The sequence below is a fragment of the Patagioenas fasciata genome, chromosome 1 (genome assembly GCF_037038585.1).
Source record: "Patagioenas fasciata isolate bPatFas1 chromosome 1, bPatFas1.hap1, whole genome shotgun sequence".
NCBI lineage: Eukaryota > Metazoa > Chordata > Aves > Columbiformes > Columbidae > Patagioenas > Patagioenas fasciata.
Window position 1 is genome coordinate 214,510,070 of NC_092520.1, and position 20,172 is coordinate 214,530,241.

Here is a 20,172-nt window from a genome sequence, read left to right on the forward strand (position 1 = left end):
TTTCGCCGCCCTTTTTTGCGCCCTTTTCCCGCCCTTTTCCCGCGTTTTCCCCGCCCTTTCCACCCGCCGCCCGCGCACACGTGCGCGCCCCTCCCCCGCGCATGCGCAGCGAGGAGCGGGGCGGAGGGGACCGGGGAGCCCCCGGTGGGCGGGGCCGCCGGCCGGCGCGCGCGCTGAGGACGTGGCGCTTTCCAGCCAATGAGCGCCGCGCGTCTCCCCGGGGAGGCGGGGCTGCGGCGGCGGGGAGGGCAGGAGCGAAGGGGCGGGGAGGTGGGCGGAGGGCAGCGCGGGGGCGGGCGAGCGGGCGGACGGGCGGCGGGATTGACCAATCAGCGTGCAGAGCGTCGCGGGCGGGGAGGCGGAGCGGCGCTCCGATTGGCCGGCGGGGAGTGAGCGCGGGGGGCCGTGCGGCGTGGCGCGGCGCCGACTTCCGGTTGGCGGAGCGGCTGAGGCGAGCGGGCGGCGGCGGCGGCTCCCGGTAACGGTGAGGGACGGGACGGGCTTCCTGGGCTCTGCCGGCGGCGGGGGCGGCTCTGGGGAGCGGGCAGCGGCCGGTCCCGCTCTGCCCGCCCGGTATGAGCGAGCGGTAACGTGGCACCCGGTGCGCCTGGCGACCCCCGGGCCTGGTCGCCATGGGAACCCGGAGGGGCCGCGTCGCCGTGTCCCCCCGGCCGGTCCCTTTCTCGTGGGGCTGCCCCGCTGGTGGGGGCTGGGGCTGCGCGTCGAGACCTCGGTGCTGCCGGGGGCCGCGGGGGCGACCGGTTCCTCTGGGTTCCCCCCCCGTGCAGGCCGGGGGGCCCGGGGAGGGACCCTCGTGGGACCCCGGGGGGTTCCAGCCGGTCCCGGGGTCCCGGTGTCCGGCCCCGCCACCCCCATCCCGGCCAGGGGTCGGTCCGGGAGTGGCCTCAGCCTCACCAAACCCAATTACCGTTAATTAACCATTAACCGAACCACGCGCCTTTGGGCTCCTCACGCGTTGGTTTTGGGGCAGAAATCGCTGTTTTCTCACCCGTTATTTGTTTTTCCTCCCGGTAACGTCCCGCAGGTGACGCGGCCTCGCTCGCCGCCGCTAATTACGCTAATTGGCGGCTTCTCGTCGGCGAGGACACGTTAACGAAGCCGAACCCGTTATGCCCGCGTCGCGCCCGGTGGCGTTTTGTCCTCGTGACGTTTGTCACCATTGGAAAGTATCTGGGTGGACCTGTCAGCCCGAGGCCGCTTGGGTCGGGATTAATCCCTTTAAAAGCCAAAATAGAGACAAATTCCCAAATTTAATACAAGTAATTTGCCTGTAGGGTCTTTTCTGTGGGATTAACGTGACCCCAAAGTGGGAAAAACACTTCCAAATGGGATTTTAGTTGTTTTTCTACCATAAATCCAAGTCTGGTGCAGAATCCCCGTTGACATCGCGACAAAACCACCTGGAATCGTGAGCTGGGGGTTCCGAGAGACCCGATTTGGAGGGCAAACCTCCCCATTCCCCACCGCTGATGGTCGATTGTGGCTCCCTTGCGGTTCACCGCTCAGACCCCTTTCTGTTTCCTAAACCACACAATTGGTGGCGTCTCTTCCCGCCGTGGTTTGTGGTTTGTTTGACTTGCTCGGAACGCGCGAAACCAAACTCAAAACCTCATTTTCCCCAAAACTCCGTGCTCTGAGGGGAAATTTGGCGCTCGAACCTCTTGGTAGAACAGCAGATGTTAAGTATTTATGAGTTATAGTTGATTTTTTGGTTTGTTTTTGGTCGTCCCGCATGCTCGAGCAGCATCTTTACCCTCAAAGGGAAACCTCATTGCCTCCCCAGCACCCGGCGCGACGCCAAAATTCACATTTGAGGTCAGATTGTCCCTTTCTAATCATCGCCAAATGCCTCCCCGACCTCTTTGTGGCGCCGCCGTAGATGGAAATCGGAGTATTTACCCCATTCCAGGTCACTCTGTGCTTGAGCCCATCCTGGGAGGTTGGGGAGGTGCTCAAAACCAGGGAGAATTGTGTAAAAATATATAGATTTTTAGCTCTCGGGAGGGTTGCTGAGGTCATGGCCACACTGGATTGCATCAGTTTGCCCGGGGGTTGGGGTTTTTATACTTAAATTGCGAAAAACTGGTTAAAAAAGGGCAAAATTTGCTTTGGCGGATGCGGTTTTATCGATGGCGGCGAAGCCGGTTCCACGTGGTCAGAGATTGGGGTGGTGATTTAAACCCTCGTGCTGAGTTTTGGGAGGCGAAACGGGTGGGAATTGGGCAAAAATTCGATTATTCCGGGTGTTGATTGTGTCTTAAACGCCGCTAATTGCAATTAAAATTAATGAGGTGTCAGGAGGAGGAAAGCAGGTGTTTTAATTAAAAATGGGGATGTTTTCGTCGCCACGAGGGATCTCGCCTCAAAACCGGGGTTTTGGAGCTCGAATCCTCCAAATATCTGATGTTTTTATACTTTAATTTTTATACTTATTTATATTATTTTTAATTTTTTCTTGTATTTATTGCTATTATATCTATTTTTAAATTTATGCTGGAATTTCTGCCCAAATTAGCTGTAAATGGAGGGAAATCGCTGTTCTTTCTGCTTTGCCGCCCGTGCGTCTCTTCCATTTCATTCCACCCAAATTTCCCTTTAATTTGCGCTAATTAGCGACCGATCGCTTGAGGCGTCCAAATTCACCCCCTCGTCCCTCAATTTATTGAATATTCATCCAATTTTTGCCGTTTTCCCCCCAATCCCATCCCCCGGGCGCCTTCATCTTCCTCCTCTTGGCCCAAATCGGTCCATTTTCAATTAAAAACTTCCCTTTATCTATTAATTCATAATTTTGTCCATATAACCCAGATCAATTTGTTATTTTCCCTGGGTAACCTGTATTAACGCGGCATTTTTGCCCAGATAATCTGTATTAATACAGCATTTCGCCCAGATAATCTGCATTAATGCATCACTTTGACCGCATTGTCTCCATTCACTCATCATCTCACCCATATAATCTGTAATGTGATATAATCTAATCTGTATCAATTCGTATGTTTTCCCCAGATAATCTGTATTTAACCTCCAATTCCCCCCAGATACTGTCCATGAATCCACATTTTACCCCCAGATATTCCCTATTAAACCCCTATTTCCCCCAGATAATCCATATTTAATCCTATGATTTCCCCAGATAATCCCTATTTTCCCCAGATAATCTGCATTTAATCTCAGTTTTCTCCCAGATAATCTGTGTTGATTCATAATTTTCCCCAGATAATCTGTAGTAATTAATCATTTGCCCAGATAATCTGCATTAATACATCACTTTGACTCCATTATCTCCATTCATTCATCATTTCACCCATATAATCTGTAATATAATATAATCTGTATCAGTTCATATGTTTTCCCCAGATAATCTGTATTTAACCTCCATTTCCCCCGGATACTGTCCATTAATCCACATTTTTCCCCGAATATTCCCTATTTAACCCTGTGATTTCCCCCAGATAACCCCTATTTAACCCTATTTTTCCCCAGATAATCTGCATTTAATCCCAGTTTTCTCCCAGATAACCTGTGTTGATTCATCATTTCACCCGGATAATCTGTATTTAATCATCACGTTGCCCAGATAATCTCTATTAATATGTCATTTTGACCGCATTATCTCCATTCATCATTTCACCCATATAATCTGTAATATAATCTGTATCAATTCATACTTTTTTCCCCAGATAATCTGTATTTAACCTCCAATTCCCTCTGGATATTGTCCATTAATCCACATTTTACCCCCAGATATTCCCTATTAAACCTCCATTTCCCCCAGATAATCCCTATTTAACCCTATGATTCCCCCAGATAATTCATATTTAATCCTATTTTTCCCCAGATAACCTGCATTTAATCTCAGTTTTCTCCCAGATAATCTGTGTTGATTCATCATTTCACCCAGATAATCTGCATTAATGCATCACTTTGACCGCATTATCTCCATTCATTCATCATTTCACCCATTTAATCTGTAATGTAATCTAATCTGCATCAATTCATATTTTCCCCAGATAATCTGTATTTAACCTCCAATTCCCCCTGGATATTGTCCATTAATCCACATTTTACCCCCAGATATTCCCTATTTAACCCTATGATTTCCCCCAGATAATCCCTATTTAACCCTATGATTTCCCCCAGATAATCCCTATTTAACCCTATGATTTCCCCCAGATAATCCATATTTAATCCTATGATTTCCCCCAGATAATCCATATTTAACCCTATGATTTCCCCCAGATAATCCCTATTTAACCCTATGATTTCCCCCAGATAATCCCTATTTAACCCTATGATTTCCCCCAGATAATCCCTATTTAACCCTATGATTTCCCCCAGATAATCCATATTTAATCCTATGATTTCCCCCAGATAATCCATATTTAACCCTATGATTTCCCCCAGATAATCCCTATTTAACCCTATGATTTCCCCCAGATAATCCCTATTTAACCCTATGATTTCCCCCAGATAATCCCTATTTAATTCTATGATTTCCCCCAGATAATCCATATTTAATCCTATTTTTCCCCAGATAATCTGCATTTAATCTCAGTTTTCTCCCAGATAATCTGTGTTGATCCATTATTTTCCCCAGATAATCTGTATTTAACCTCCATTTCCCCCCGGATACTGTCCATCAATCCCCATTTTTCCCCAATAGTCCCTATTAACCCCCCGTTTCCCGCTCATTTCCCCTGGATAATCCGGATTAACGCAGGCTGTCTCGGCAGGCCCCATGATGGCGGCGCGGGTGCTGGTGCTGCTGTGGCTCTCGGTGCTGTGCATCTCCAGCAAGCCCACGGAGCGCAAGGAGCGCGTGCACGCGGAGCCGCCGCTCAGCGACAAACCCCACGAGGACGCGCGCAGCTTCGACTACGACCACGACGCCTTCCTGGGCGCCGACGAGGCCAAGACCTTCGACCAGCTCACGCCCGAGGAGAGCAAGGACCGCCTGGGGTAGGCCCACCACATAATCGGCATTAATCCCTTTTCGACCAGATAATCTGCATTAATTTGTTGGGTTTGAATAGATAATCTGCTTTAATTCGTTGGTTTTGAGCAGGTAATCTGCATTAATTCATTGGTTTGACCGGATAATCTACATTAATTCATTGGTTCGACCAGATAATCTGTATTCATTCATCAGATTTGAGCAGATGAGCTACATGAGTTCATTGGTTTTGAGCAGATAATCTGCTTTAATTCATTGGTTTGACCAGGTAATCTGTGTTAATTTGTGAGTTTTGAGCAGATAATCTGTGTTAATTTGTGAGTTTTGAGCAGATAATCTGTGTTAATGTGTCAGTTTTGAGCAGGTAATCTGTGTTAATGTGTCAGTTTTGAGCAGATAATCTGTGTTAATGTGTCAGTTTTGAGCAGATAATCTGTGTTAATGTGTCAGTTTTGAGCAGATAATCTGTGTTAATGTGTCAGTTTTGAGCAGGTAATCTGTGTTAATGTGTCAGTTTTGAGCAGATAATCTGTGTTAATGTGTCAGTTTTGAGCAGATAATCTGTGTTAATGTGTCAGTTTTGAGCAGATAATCTGTGTTAATGTGTCAGTTTTGAGCAGGTAATCTGTGTTAATGTGTCAGTTTTGAGCAGATAATCTGTGTTAATTTGTCAGTTTTGAGCAGATAATCTACATGAATTCATCAGTTTTGAGCAGATAATCTACATGAATTCATCAGTTTTGAGCAGATAATCTGTGTTAATTTGTCAGTTTTTGAGCAGATAATCTGCATTGATTAATTGGTTTGAGCAGATAATCTACATGAATTTATCAGTTTTGAGCAGATAATCTACATGAATTCATCAGTTTTGAGCAGATAATCTGCATGAATTCATTGGTTTGACCGGATAATCTGCATTAATGCATCGGTTTCGACTGGATGATCTGCATTAATGCATCATTTTGACCAGATAATCTGTATTGATTCATCAGTTTTGAGCAGATAATCTGCTTAATTAATTGGTTTTGACCGGATAATCTGCATTGATTCATTGGTGTGACCGGATAATCTGCATTGATTCATTGGTGTGACTGGATAATCTGCATTAATTCGTTGGTTTTGAGCAGATATCGTGCACTAATTCATTTTTGACCCGATAATCTGCATTAATTCATCAGTTTCGACCCGATAATCTGCATTAATGCATTGGTTTTGAGCAGATAATCTGCTTTAATTCATTGGTTTGACCAGATAATCTGCATTGATTCATTGGTTTGACCAGATAATCTGTGTTAATTTGTCAGTTTTGCCCAGATAATCTGCATTAATACATCATTTTACCCACATAATCTGCATTAATTCATCGTTTCACCCATATCAACTCTATCAACTCATATTTTTACCTTGATAATCCGCATTTAATCCCATTTTTGCCCAGATATCCTGTATTCACCATCATTTTTACCCTTGTGCTCCCAAATCCCACCTGAAATGGAGCAAATAACCTCAATTAAACCCTTAAAAACGTCCTTTTTAAGCAGAAATAAACGTGGGTGTTTCTGTGCCACTCAAGTCGCTCCACACCTTCCCCAAACCCCCAAATCACCCCCAAACCCCCAAAATTCCATCAAAATCACTACTTTTCTCCTTAGGGACCACACACCACCATCCCCCTCCCCTCCGTTTTGTGGCGTTTGGGGCAATTTTTGGCCTTTTCCCCACATTTTTCTCCTTGTTTTCCAACCAACCGTCCCCACACAAAGGCCCAAATTAACAAAAACCACCAAATTTCTTCTAAATCCTCTTATTTTTGGCCCATTTTCCCCCCGTGGAGGCTGGAAAGGGTTATTTAGCGGCGGGGGAGGCCGCGGGGGAGCAGCTGCGCCTGCAGTTGTTCCCTTGGCGCTTCAAAAGGGCTTAAAAAGGCTTAAACCGGCGGGCATTTTGGGGAGGTTTCTGAGGGCGGTTTGGCCGCTCCCCCTTAAGAACCCATTTCTAACAACCCAAATTCTCCATACATTTGATCCATTATTCGATTCGATTCGTTTTACAGCAACAAACTCTGGTTGAAAAGCATCTTTAAGCCTCCCAGGGACTCTTTAAACTCGACTTAACACTTTGTAACCCGCTCAGCAACCCCCCCGTCCATCCCCACACTGCAAAACACACCCAATTGGGTGTATTTTATAATTTTAAAGGGAAAATAATGTGATATTTTCCCCACAAAGCAACGAAGGGCCCATCGCTTTATGCTTCACGGCTCCGTGGTTTGAATGTGGTGGTTGTGAGGTCCATGAGCCGGCGCTGGAGCCGGGTCAGAGTTTCCATGGGGCCGTTTCCAACCCGCCCGGCCTGGCCGTGAACCAGGTCTGGGGGGTTGAGAGCCAGAGACGTTCATCACACTTTCCCAAGCACCACTCGTCTCCATGATCCTCATAGTGAAGCATTGCGGGGGGGTTATAATTGTGTTGATAATTTATTGATCATTTCACCTATAATTTCATTTATCATTTTATTTATTCATAATTTCACCTATAACTTCATTTATTTATAATTCTATTTATTCATCATTTCACCTATAATTCCATTTATTCATCATTTTATTTCTTCATCATTTCACCATAATTCCATTTATTTATCATTTTATTTCTTCATCTTTTCACCTATAATTCCATTTATTCATCATTTTATTTATTCATCTTTCCACCTATAATTCCATTTATTCATAATTTTATTTATTCATAATTTCACCTACAATTCCATTTATTTATCATTGTATTTCTTCATCATTTCACCTATAATTCCATTTATTTATCATTTTATTTCTTCATCATTTCACCTATAATTCCATTTATCTATAACTTTATTTCTTCCCAATTCCACCCCTAATTTCATGTCTACTTTTTAATTCACAGTTTCATCTCTAATTTCACTTACTTATATTTTTATCTCTCCATAATTCGATTGATAATTTAATTTATTTACCACTCATTCTGTTTCTTCGTAGTTTTATTAATGGCTTCATTTATTAATGAGTCGATTCCTCTACGCATCGATTTATAATGGAATGGTTTGATAATTTCATTTAGAATTTACTGCCAAGTTTATTTAAAATCATATTCATTTATAGTTTCCTTCGTTTCTCATTTTATTTATCCATAATTTCACCTATAATTTCATTTATTTATAATTTTACTTATTCATAATGTCACCTATCCTTTAATTTCTCTATAATTTGATTAATCATTTCATCCATAATTTTAAATTCTCAATTTCATCTCTAATTCTACCCATTTCTAATTTGATTTACTCCAAATTCGATTTATAATTCCATTTCTTCATTTACTTATCATCCTATGCATACGTTGATTGCCACTTTCATTTGTTCACAAGTCGATTCCTTTCTCCATTGATTTATAATTTAATGGTTTGACCGTTTAATTTGTCATTTATTGAGAAGTTCCTTTAAAATCGTATTCACTTATCGCTTCATTCATTGATCATTTGATTTAGCATTTCGTTTTCTCATAAATACGTTCATTAGTTATTTGATTTAGAATTTCATTTAGAATTTCATTTATTCCTAAATATACTTGTTACTTATTTATAAGCTGATTTATTATTTCATCGGTTTATAATTTCACGTCTAATTTCATTCACTTAGAAATTGTTTTACTTCTAATTTTATTCCTTCCTAATTTTATTTCTAATTGTGCTTATTTATAGTTTATTGATTTCTAATGTTCTGTGATTTTCAGTGGCTCTTTTGCTGCTGCCCGGCCCCATTTTTGGAGCCAAAGCCTCGACTCCCTCCTTTTCCCACCTCGTTCCCCTGCGGCTCCTCCCCATCCCCATTCTTTGTTGTTTTCCAGGGACCGGGATCCCGGAGCGGGAAAGCGGATCCAGGGAAAGCGGATCCGCTCCAGCTGCCGCCCAACATCTGCTGCCCCTCCCCCCTGCCCAGCGCAGACCCGGGGCCTTGTTGTTAAACCTCCTGGATTCGGTGGCTCCGACCCAGGGAAAGCAGCCGGGGAGCGGCCGGGTTGGCCCCCGTGCTGCTGGGCCAGCTGGAGGCTCAGCTTTAGGCTCGGCCTAAGCGTTCCCTGAGCATTTGCTCGCCCTTAACACCATTAAACCTGAAGGCAGAGCTTTAGGCTCAGACTAAATGTCCCCTGGCCTTTTGCTCGCCCTTAACGCAAGGCAGAGCTTTAGGTTCCGACTAAGTGTCCCCTGGGCATTTACTCGCTCTTAATGCCATTAAACCTGTAGGCAGAGCTTTAGGCTCAGACTAAGTGTCCCCTGGCCTTTTGTATGCCCTTAACACCATTAAACCTGTAGGCGGAGCTTTAGGCTCAGACTAAGTGTCCTCTGGGCATTCACTTGCCCTTAATGCCATTAAACCTGAAGGCAGAGCTTTAGGCTTGGACTAAGTGTCCCCAGGGCATTCACTCGCCCTTTATGCCACTAAACCTGTAGGCAGAGCTTTAGGCTTGGACTAAGTGTCCCCAGGGCATTCACTCACCCTTAACACCATTAAACCTGAAGGCAGAATTTTAGGCTTGGCCTAAGCGTCCCCTGGGCTTTCGCCTGCCCTTAACACCCTTAAACCTGTAGGCAGAGCTTTAGGCTCGGCCTAAATGTCCCCTGGGCTTTCGCTCCCCCTTAATGCCATTAAACCTGAAGGCAGAGCTTTAGGCTCAGCCTAAGTGTCCCCTGGGCTTTTGCTTGCCCTTAATGCCTTTAAACCTGAAGGCAGAGCTTTAGGCTTGGCCTAAGTGTCCCCTGGGCTTTGGCTCACCCTTAATGCCCTTAAACCTGTAGGCAGAGCTTTAGGCTCAGCCAAAGTGCCCTCTGGGCATTCACTTGCCCTTAATGCCATTAAACCTATAGGCAGAGCTTTAGGCTCAGCCTAAATGTCCCCTGGGCTTTGGCTTGCCCTTAACACCCTTAAACCTGTAGGCAGAGCTTTAGGCCTCTTGTTTCGCTGTTTCACTTCGCACCAATATTCCAGTTTAATCTGAAAATCAAGAGTCTTGATGTGATCTAAAAGACCCTTTAAAATAACCCCTCAAATGATTGCGTTTGAATTAAGCTCTGGTGGATTGAACAGAACCTGTTTCGAATCCAATCTTTGATTCGGATTAACTAAAGGAAGCATTTTGGGCTGTTAATCCTGGTTTTAACTACCGGGCGCTGGTGCAGAGAGCGAAAAATTGCAATTTGAAGAATTGAAATAGGAAATTCCTGCGCGGAACAACCAACCCGTTACTCCTAGGAGTAAAAGCCGAGTAGGAGCAATGAGGACGGAGCCGCTTTCCCACATTCCTGCAGCTAAAAATAAAGCGCAAACACGCGGCCCCGGCTCTGGGCACCGAAATCACGGCCGGGTCCCTGACCGTGGCCACCGAGGAGGGTTCGGTGCCTTTTGGTGCCTCGTTAGGCCAGGACCTGCAAATAAAGCCAAGTTTGGGTCTTTGTTTCCCTTTGCTGAGCGGAGTTTTCCCAATTTTAAGCATTGTCGAGGTGGGAAAATGCACTAATAAGTATTTCCCATGATTGAAAAGCAAAATGTTTTCTCCTAAGATACATAATTCCCAAAAAACATTCAACCTGAGTAACCCCAAAATGAGCAAAACCGGTGATTCGGTGTCTAAACCGCTCCTTAGGCTTGGACGTGCAAATAAAGCCAAGTTTGGGTCTTTAGATCCGGTCGCCGAGGGGAGTTTTCCCAATTTGAAGCATTGTCGAGGTGGGAAAATGCACTAATAAATATTTCCCATGATTGAAAAGCAAAATGTTTTCTCCTAAGAAGCGTTAATTCATGAAAAATTAACCCTAAGGGACATAATTCCTAAAAAAATACCCAACCTGAGTAACCCAAGAGTGGGCAAAACCGGTGATTCGGTGTCTAAACCGCTCCTTAGGCTTGGACGTGCAAATAAAACCAAGTTTAGGTCTTTATATCCGGTCGCCGAGGTGAATTTTCCCAATGTTAAGCGCTGTTCAGGTTGAAAATGCGCGAGTGGATATTTCCCAAGATCTAAAAGCGAAATGTTTTCCCCTAAATACATAATTCCTGAAAAAGAAGACATCATTCCCGAAAAATCACCCCGAAGAGACCTAATTCCTGCAAAATACCCGGTCAAAATGAGAACGTGGATTGTCCGGGCAAATGATTTATTGCTCCAAATTATCTGGGTAAAATGATGAATCAACACAGGTTATCTGACGCCTCCGTGAGCAAAACCAGCGCCTAAACCTCACATCGGTTTTAAGGACAAACTGCTCAATTTCCCGGGATTTGGCGCTGAAATATATCGATTTCCTCACCGGGAATAACGTGCGGTTGGTTCAAAACCTCATTTCCTTTGTTTTTTTCCGCATTTCCCGACGTTTTCCCGCAGGAAGATCGTGGTGAAGATCGACGAGGACAAAGACGGCTTTGTGACAGTGGAAGAGCTGCGCGACTGGATCAAGTTTGCCCAAAAACGCTGGATTTTCGAGGACGTGGAGCGGCAGTGGAAGGGCCACGACCTCAACGAGGACGGGCTCATCTCCTGGGAGGAGTACAAAAACGCCACCTACGGCTACATCCTGGGTACGATTTGACCAATTTTGGCTAATTGGGGCCTTGAAATTAGCTATTTTGCTTTTGTGGAGGGGTTGTCGGTAAGGTAGGCGCAGCTAAGGCTGGGTTTGGGGCGGGTAAGCTCAAAGCTTGGCTTAAAAAAGACCAGAAGAAATAATAATAATGATAATATAGTGTGGAGGGGAGCGCTCGATTCGGCCCCAAAACCTCAAAATGAATCAAGAATTGCAATTTTCCTCCAAATTTACATTCTGGGGGCGTTAAGGGCAATTAAAGGTGAAAATCAAGGGGTTAAACCCCCGTGGAAGTCTGCGCTTAGTTGGGAAAATGTGCTCCAAACTTAATCCTGTGATTCAAAGCACGATTTGGCACAATTTTGGGTGTCTGTGCTGTCCGAAATCCATAGAAATCATTAGCAAAGTGCTTTTTAAGAGCAAGTTCAAGCTCAAAGGGAAAGTAAACCCCCCTCAGGCTTAGCTCAGGCTTTACTAAGCTTGCTCAAGGGTTAGACCGAGTCTTACTAAACTCAGTTTTTCCATGAATAATGTGATTTTTGAGAGAAACACAAAGCTGAGCCTGCTCAAGCCCAGCCTAGGAAGGGGGTTTATCACCTTTTTTTGTTCAGCAAAAATGCAATTATTTCACCTTCAATTATATCACCTTTTTTTGGCTGAAATTGGCTGGAATCGTCCCTTCTCGCCCCGTTCTGGCCGCTGGAAAGGCCTCGCGGGAGCTTTTGGGGTGCGGCCAAGATTTGGGCGACTCCCGAATCCAACGGCCCCGGCCCCGCTTGACCCAACATTGAAAAAATGCTGTGTTTTGTCATCAAAATAAAATGCTTTTTGTCATATTTTTGAGCTTTGGGTGCTGTATTAGTCACCCGCCTGGAACCAAGCAGCTCCAGACTTTGCTTTTATAGGGGGAAAAAATAAGAGTATGGATGATAAAGATCCAAGAGCTGGGCTTAAATTAAAACTCCCTTTAAAACCTCCTTAAAAATTAGAAGATAATCCGAGATATTTTTGGTGTTTTGGCCCCACGGGTGGGTTGTGAAGCCAGAAACGCTCGTTTGTATCCTCCTATCGCTCAGGAGCAATTAAAACAGTTGAGGTTGTGGCTTCACTGCCCCTCCCAAGCTTAATAAATTGTTCTGCTTTGCTACCAAGGTCGGGACTAAAACACAAAGTGGTTTTTGGGTGGATTTAACCCTTATTAAACACTCTGCTTGCTCAGCTCTCTGCCCTTTGCAGCTTAATTAAACCTGATTAAAGCCGCCGAGACGAATTACAGAATTAACTGTGTTAGAATAAATGGGGTTTGACTTTGCCTCACCCGAGATTTGGTTTAACTTTGCTCGAGCTCAGGCTGAGCCTGAGGCTTCGCTTTAAGCTCTGGTGAAAACTCAGGGCTAAAATCAGAAGCTTTAGGCTTAATTTTGCCCTAATTCTGACTTTAAATAAATTCTTCTTTAATTTAACGGCACCACAGCAACTTAATCCCGGCCTTTTGTCCTGGATGTCAACAGAGATGGGGAAAGAGCCTTTTTTTAGACCGGGCCTGGCTCTGGCTTAACTGAACCCCCTCCCCCGTGGGTGTTTTTCTATAGGGTGACCCACGTGGCCGTTATCTATATCTGGTGGCCATATGTGCCCAGATGTCCCCTCGGCGGCGGCGCTGGGCGAGGTCTCGGTGGCTTTGAAGCCGCCCCGGGATCCTCTTACACATTCTCCTCCCAAAATAGCTCCGCTGCAAAAAAACAAACCCTGGAGCTTTGTGTTCTGGAGGCATCTGCCCCGGGCAGGGTGGTCGGACACGGCTCCTCCTCCTCGGGGGGGTTTAGGGGGGGCACGGCAGCCGCAGGTGTTGGGAATTTGGGTGGTTGAGGGGAAGCATCGAGAGGTTGAGTGTGTAGAATCATAGAAGGGTTTGGGTTGGATGGGACATTCAAGGGTCATCTGGTCCAATCCAGCAAAGGACATCGTCAGCTAGGTCGGGTTGAGGAAGTTGAGGTTGGGTTGAGGACATCGACTTGGGGAAGTTGAGGTTGGATTTGTAGAATCACAGGGTGGTTTGGGTCGAAGGGACCTCCCCAGCTCATCCTGTCCAACCCCTGCCATGAGCAGGGACATCTCCACCAGCTCAGGTTGAGGAGGTTGAGGTTGGGTTTGTAGAATCTTGGAAGGGTTTGGGTTGGAAGGGACCTTCAAAGGTCATCTAGTCAAACCCCACAAGGACATCATCAGCTAGATCAGGTTGGGGAAGTTGAGGTGGAGTTGAGGAGGTTGAGGTTGCGTTTGTAGAATCATAGGATGGTTTGGGTCGAAGGGACCTTCCCAGCTCATCCTGTCCAACCCCTGCCATGAGCAGGGACATCTTCACCAGCTCAGGTTGAGGATGTTGAGGCTGAGTTGAGGAGGTTGAGATTGGGTTTGTAGAATCTTGGAAGGGACCTTCAAAGATCATCTAGTCGAACCCCACAAGGACATCATCAACAAGATCAGGTTGAGGAGGTTGAGGTTGGGTTTGTAGAATCATCAGATGGTTTGGGTTGAAGGGACCTTCCCAGCTCATCCTGTCCAACCCCTGCCATGAGCAGGGACATCTTCACCAGCTCGGGTTGAGGAAGTTGAGGTTGAGTTGTGGTTGAGGTTGTGTTGAGGAGATTGAAATTGGGTTGAGGTTAGGTTGAGGAAGTTGTTGGGTTGAGGTTGGGTTGAGTAGATTGAAGTTGGGTTGAGGAAATTCAGTTGAGGTTGAGCTGAGGAGATTGAGGTTGGATTGTGGAAACTGAGCTGAGGCTGAGTTGAGGTGGAGCTGAGGTTGAGTTGAGGTGGAGCTGAGGTTGAGTTGGGGTGGAGCTGAGGTTGAGTTGAGGTGGAGCTGAGGTTGAGTTGAGGTGGAGCTGAGGTTGAGTTGAGGTGGAGCTGAGGCTGAGTTGGGGTGGAGCTGAGGCTGAGTTGGGGTGGAGCTGAGGCTGAGTTGGGGTGGAGCTGAGGCTGAGTTGGGGTGGAGCTGAGGCTGAGTTGGGGTGGAGCTGAGGCTGAGTTGAGGTGGAGCTGAGGCTGAGTTGAGGTGGAGCTGAGGCTGAGTTGAGGTGGAGCTGAGGCTGAGTTGAGGTGGAGCTGAGGCTGAGTTGAGGTGGAGCTGAGGCTGAGTTGAGGTGGAGCTGAGGCTGAGTTGAGGTGGAGCTGAGGCTGAGTTGAGGTGGAGCTGAGGCTGAGTTGAGGTGGAGCTGAGGCTGAGTTGAGGTGGAGCTGAGGCTGAGTTGAGGTGGAGCTGAGGCTGAGTTGAGGTGGAGCTGAGGCTGAGTTGAGGTGGAGCTGAGGCTGAGTTGAGGTGGAGCTGAGGCTGAGTTGAGGTGGAGCTGAGGCTGAGTTGAGGTGGAGCTGAGGCTGAGTTGAGGTGGAGCTGAGGCTGAGTTGAGGTGGAGCTGAGGCTGAGTTGAGGCTGGGTGGAGGAAGTTGAGGCTGTGCTGAGTTTGAGTTGTGTTGGGTTGGCGGTGACCACAGGCCACCCCCTCCCACACTGCCCTGTGTCACCTCCCTCCTCTCGTCCCCAGACGACCCCGACCCCGACGACGGTTTTAATTACAAACAAATGATGGTGCGTGACGAGCGGCGCTTCAAGATGGCCGACAAGGACGGGGACATGACGGCCACCAAGGAGGAGTTCACGGCCTTCCTGCACCCCGAGGAGTACGAGTACATGAAGGACATCGTGGTGCAGGTGGGGACGATGGGGACAGGGGGAACAGGGGGCACCAAACAGGGCGGTTTGGGGTTTTTGACGGGATGTCCCCGCAGGAGACCATGGAGGACATCGACAAGAACGGGGACGGCTTCATCGACCTGGAGGAGTACATTGGTGAGGGGCGTCCCCTCCTGTCCCCTCCTGTCCCTCTGCATCCTCTCTGTGTCCCCTCCACATCCCTTTGCATCCGTCCGTGTCCCCTCCATGTCCTTTCTGTGTCCCTCCACATCTCTCCTTGTCCCTGCATGTCCCTTCTGCATCCCTTTGTGTCCCACGTGTCCCTTCATTGTCCCTTCGTGTCCCCTTCTTGTCCTTTCCATGTCCCCTCCATGTCCCTTCTCTGTCTCCTCCTTGTCCCCCGTTGTCCCCTCTGCATCCCCGCCGTGTTTCCTTGTGTCCCTTCCTGGCTCTGCACATCCCCTTGTCCCTCCATGTCCCTCTGTCCCCTGTGTGTCCCCTCTACATTCTCTTATGGTCCCTCCGTGTCTCTTCTACATCCCCTCCATGTCCCCTTGTGTCCCCTTATGGTCCCTTCATGTCTCCTCTGTGTCCCTCCTTGTCCCCTCTGCATCCCCTCCATGTCCCTTTGTGTCCCCTTATAATCCCTTCATGTCCCCTTCATGTCCCCTCGTGGTCCTTTTATGTCTCCTCTGTGTCCCCCCTTGTCCCCTCCATGTCCCTTTATGTCCTCTCGTGTCCCCTTATGGTCCTTTCATGTCTCCTCTGTGTCCTTCCTTGTCCCCTCTGCATCCCCTCCATGTCCCTTCATGTCCCCTCGTGGTCCTTTTATGTCTCCTCTGTATCCCTCCTTGTCCCCTCCTTGTCCCCTCCTTGTCCCCTCCTTGTCCCCTCCTTGTCCACTCCGTGTCCCCTCCTTGTCCCCTCCTTGTCCCCTCCTTGTCCCCTCCATGTCCCCTCCGTGTCCCTCTGTCCCCTCTACGTCCTCTTATGGTCCCCTCCATGTCTCTCCATGTCCCCTGTGTCCCCTCATGGTCCTTTCATGTCCCCTCTGTGTCCCTGCTTGTCCACTCCGTGTCCCTTTGTGTCCTCTTATGGTCCCTCCGTGTCCCCCCCTTGTCCCCTCTGCATCCTCTTATGGTCCCTCTGTATCCCTTCATGTCCCCTCCATGTCTCTCCATGTCCCCTCTACATCCCCTCATGTCCCTCATGGTCCTTTCATGTCTCTGCTGTGTCGCCCCTAGTCCCCTCCATGTTCCCTTGTGTCCCTTCACGTCACCTCCATGTCCCTCCACATCCCCTCATGGTCCTTCTCTGTGTCCCTCCTTGTCCCCTCCACATCCCCCTGTGTCCCTCCCTTTCCCTGCACATCCCCTCTTGTCCCTCCATGTCCCCCAGCCGCTCATTTTGGGGCCAAACCCCCGACTGTCCCGATGCAGGTGACATGTACAGCCAGGACGGCGACGCCGACGAACCCGAGTGGGTGAAGACGGAACGCGAACAATTCGTGGAGTTCCGGGACAAAAACCGCGACGGGAAGATGGACCAGGAGGAAACCAAGGCCTGGATCCTACCCTCGGATTATGACCACGCCGAGGCCGAGGCGCGCCACCTCCTCTACGAGTCCGACCTCAACAAGGTGCCAAAAACCGCCTTTTTCACCCCAAAAACCCCCAGGCGAAACCTTCACGCCCAACCACAACCCCCTCAGCTCCACGCGCTCCTTAACCCAATTAAAGACACTTTAAGCGCGTTCCCATCCCACCGCCCGCTTAGGCGGGGTTTGAGCTTTTAGGCAAGCTAAAAAACGGGGTGAAAAATGACCCAAAATGAACGTTTTCTCACTCTTTTTCAGGACGGGAAGTTGAGCAAAGAGGAGATAGTGGAGAAATACGACCTGTTCGTGGGCAGCCAGGCCACGGACTTCGGGGAGGCGCTGGTGCGGCACGACGAGTTCTGACGCCTCCCGACCGCACGTGTAATTTATTTTCGAACCGTTTCTGGGATTTAGCGCAAGAAACGCGTTTTTTTTTCACTAAAAAAAACTGTGATTTCAGGCCACGACGTGAAAACCAACAATAATTCAATTTTTCTTTGAAATTTTCCCCGTCCTTTTTTGAATTTTCCTCCTTCCCGGAGCGTCGGGGGCTCGTTTGGAAACCGCGACGCTCCGTGGGTTGGTTGGTTTATTTTTGGTAAGATTTACGCCTATTTTTCCCTGTTTTTTAACGACTTCTTGGTTATTTTTGTATCTGGTTTGGTTCCACGTGAAGCGAAGAAACTCGAGTCCCCCCTCGCTCGCCCCCCGGGGGTTTCTGAGCGCGTGCTCCGTGTTTTAGATTAAAGAAATCAAGGGAAAAAACGCGCCCTAAAGCCAGAGAACAATAAGGAAAAGCAAGGCCCGAGGTGAGTCAGGCTTAGTTTAGGCCGAGCTTTGCAAAGCCGGGCGCGGTTGGGCTCGGCTCCTCCCCGGGGTTCGCTTCCCTCCCGCCACTTTATCCGGGATTATTATTAATATTATATAGAGATATTTTTTTTAATCTGTGTGTTCACCGCTCGCACGGGGCCGCTCGCTTCCTCCTCGTTTCCGCCTTGTTTCCTCCTCGTTTCCGCCTTGTTTCCTCCTCGTTTCCGCCTTGTTTCCTCCTCGTTTCCGCCTTGTTTCCTCCTCGTTTCCGCCTTGTTTCCTCCTCGTTTCCTCGTTTCCACCTCCTTCCCTCTTCGTTTCCTCCTTGTTTTCTCCTCCTTCCCTCTTCGTTTCCTCTTTGTTTTCTCCTCCTTCCCTCTTCGTTTCCTCTTTGTTTCCTCCTCCTTCCCCCTTCGTTTCCTCTTTGTTTCCTCCTCCTTCCCTCTTCGTTTCCTCTTTGTTTCCTCCTCCTTTCCTCCTTGTTTCATCCCTTTTTTCTCCTAATTTCCTCCTCACTTCCCCCTTGCTTCCTTCGCACTCTCTCCTCACTTCCCACTCGCTTCCTCGTCATTTCCTCCTTGTTTCATCCTCATTTCATCCTTGTTTTCTCATTTCCCACTCGCTTCCTCATTTCATCCTCATTTCCCTCTTGCTTCCCAATTGCTTCCTCCTCATTTCCTCCTCGCTTCCCTATTTCCTCCTCGCTTCCCTATTTCCTCCTCGCTTCCTCATTTCCTCCTCGCTTCCTCATTTCCTCCTCGCTTCCTCATTTCCTCCTCGCTTCCTCATTTCCTCCTCGCTTCCTCATTTCCTCCTCGCTTCCTCATTTCCTCCTCGTTTCCCCTTGTTTCATCCTTGTTTCCCACTTAGGTCCTTCTCACTCTTTGTTTCCTCATTTCCTCCTTGTTTCCTTGTCTCCTCATTTCCTGCTCAGTTCCCTCTTGCTTCCCGCTTACTTCCTCCTCATTTCCTCCTCACATCTCCCTCACTTCCCACTTGTTTGCCACTTCCTTCCCTCTTGCTTCCTCCTCCCTCTCCGCTCACTTCCCGCTCTCTTCCTCCTCGTCTCATTTCCTCCTCGTCTCGTTTCCTCCTCGTCTCGTTTCCTCCTCACTTCCCACTTGCCCTCGTTTCCCCCCTCGTTTCCCCCCTCGTTTCCCCCCTCGTTTCCCCCCTCGTTTCCCCCCTCGTTTCCCCCCTCGTTTCCCCCCTCGTTTCCCCCCTCGTTTCCCCCCTCGTTTCCCCCCTCGTTTCCCCCCTCGTTTCCCCCCCAAACCACCCCCAGGGGTGACCCAAGTGCCACCAGCCCCACGGCGTCACCCCCAGGAAACCAATTTTGCCTGAAACCGCCCTATTTTTGGGGTCAATTCCCGCGGAATCGGGCAATCCCGGCGCTGCCGCCGGATTTGGGGTGAAAAACGGCCAAATTGGCTCCTTGTCCCCCCCACCCCCCCCCCCCCGAGCGAGCGGTTCCGCGGTGTTAACGACCTCAGACACTAACGATGTCCCCCGGGGTCACCCCGCCCGTGTCCCCGCGTCCCCCCCCTCGGGACGGGTTCATTTTGGGTGCGTTTGGAGCGGTTTTGGTGTAACCGGGGCCTCAATAAACCCGTTTACAGTCACCCCGTGGGCCCGAGTTTGGTCGGTTTGACCCCAAAAATGGGCTGGGCGGGAAGGGCTGGGGGTGACCCCCCCCAGCATTGGGGTCCTGCCCCATAGCCGTGGGGCTGAACCCCTCACAGGACCCCCGTCCTGCCCTGTATCTGTGGGGCTGAGCCACCCCTGTCCCCTCCATAGCAATGGGGCTAAGTGTGCCCCCCCAGGACCCCCATCCTGCCCCACAGCCATGGGGCTGAGCTTCCCCAGGACCCCCATCCTGCCCCATAGCTGTGGGGCTGAGCCACCCCTGTCCCCTCCGTAGCCATGGGGCTAAGTGTGCCCCACTGGACCCCCATCCTGCCCCATAGCTGTGGGGCTGAGCCCCCCCTGGACCCCCATCCTGCCCCATATTCGTGTGCCTGTGTCCCTCATATCCATGGGGCCAAGGCCCCCTGTGAGACCCCCATCTCCCCCCGTATCTGTGGGGCTGAGCCCCCCATGGGACCTCTATCCTACCCCATAGCCATGGCACTGAGCCCCCCCAATTGGGACACCCATCCTGCCCCATAGCTGTGGGGCTGAACCACCCATGAGACTCCCATCCTCCCCATAGATGTGAGGCTGAGCCACCCCCATCCTGCCCTATATCTGTGGGGCTGAGCCCCTCCCATGACCCTCATCCCCGCCCCCATATCCATGGGGCTGAAACCTCCCTGGGACCCCCATCCCGCCCCATAACCATGGTACCAAGCCCCCTCAGGACCCCCATCCCACCCCATATCCATGGGGCTGAGCCCCTCCAGACCCCACATCTGTGGGTCACACAGGCTCTCACATTCCGAGCGCATCGCTGGTTTATTGTCCCTGCACCCCGGGGCTGCCCGAGGAGGG

General features: G+C 49.0%; 1 protein-coding gene across 2 annotated transcripts; it reads left to right on the top strand.

Annotated features, from left to right (window-relative positions):
- Positions 1–384: 384 nt before the first annotated feature.
- On the top strand, positions 385–19,304 carry CALU (calumenin). Of its 2 annotated transcripts, none has more exons than XM_065839992.2 (7): positions 385–478; positions 4,758–4,983; positions 11,383–11,576; positions 15,127–15,293; positions 15,371–15,431; positions 16,715–16,914; positions 17,131–19,304. In XM_065839992.2, exons 2-7 carry the CDS (start codon positions 4,763–4,765, stop codon positions 17,233–17,235), a joined length of 948 nt encoding a protein of 315 aa, XP_065696064.1. In that variant the 5' UTR covers positions 385–478; positions 4,758–4,762; the 3' UTR covers positions 17,236–19,304. The 2 variants fall into 2 exon arrangements, with proteins under 2 accessions (XP_065696064.1, XP_065696057.1); XM_065839985.2 differs by having other exon boundaries at positions 396–484.
- Positions 19,305–20,172: the final 868 nt, after the last annotated feature.

Excerpts from the sequence above, each read along its gene's own strand:
- CALU (XM_065839992.2), top strand. The coding sequence starts at position 4,763 with ATGATGGCGGCGCGGGTGCTGGTGCTGCTGTGGCTCTCGGTGCTGTGC. Across the intron at positions 11,577-15,126 it reads CACCTACGGCTACATCCTGG|ACGACCCCGACCCCGACGAC; the intron begins GTACGATTTGAC and ends TCTCGTCCCCAG. Across the intron at positions 15,294-15,370 it reads TGAAGGACATCGTGGTGCAG|GAGACCATGGAGGACATCGA; the intron begins GTGGGGACGATG and ends ATGTCCCCGCAG.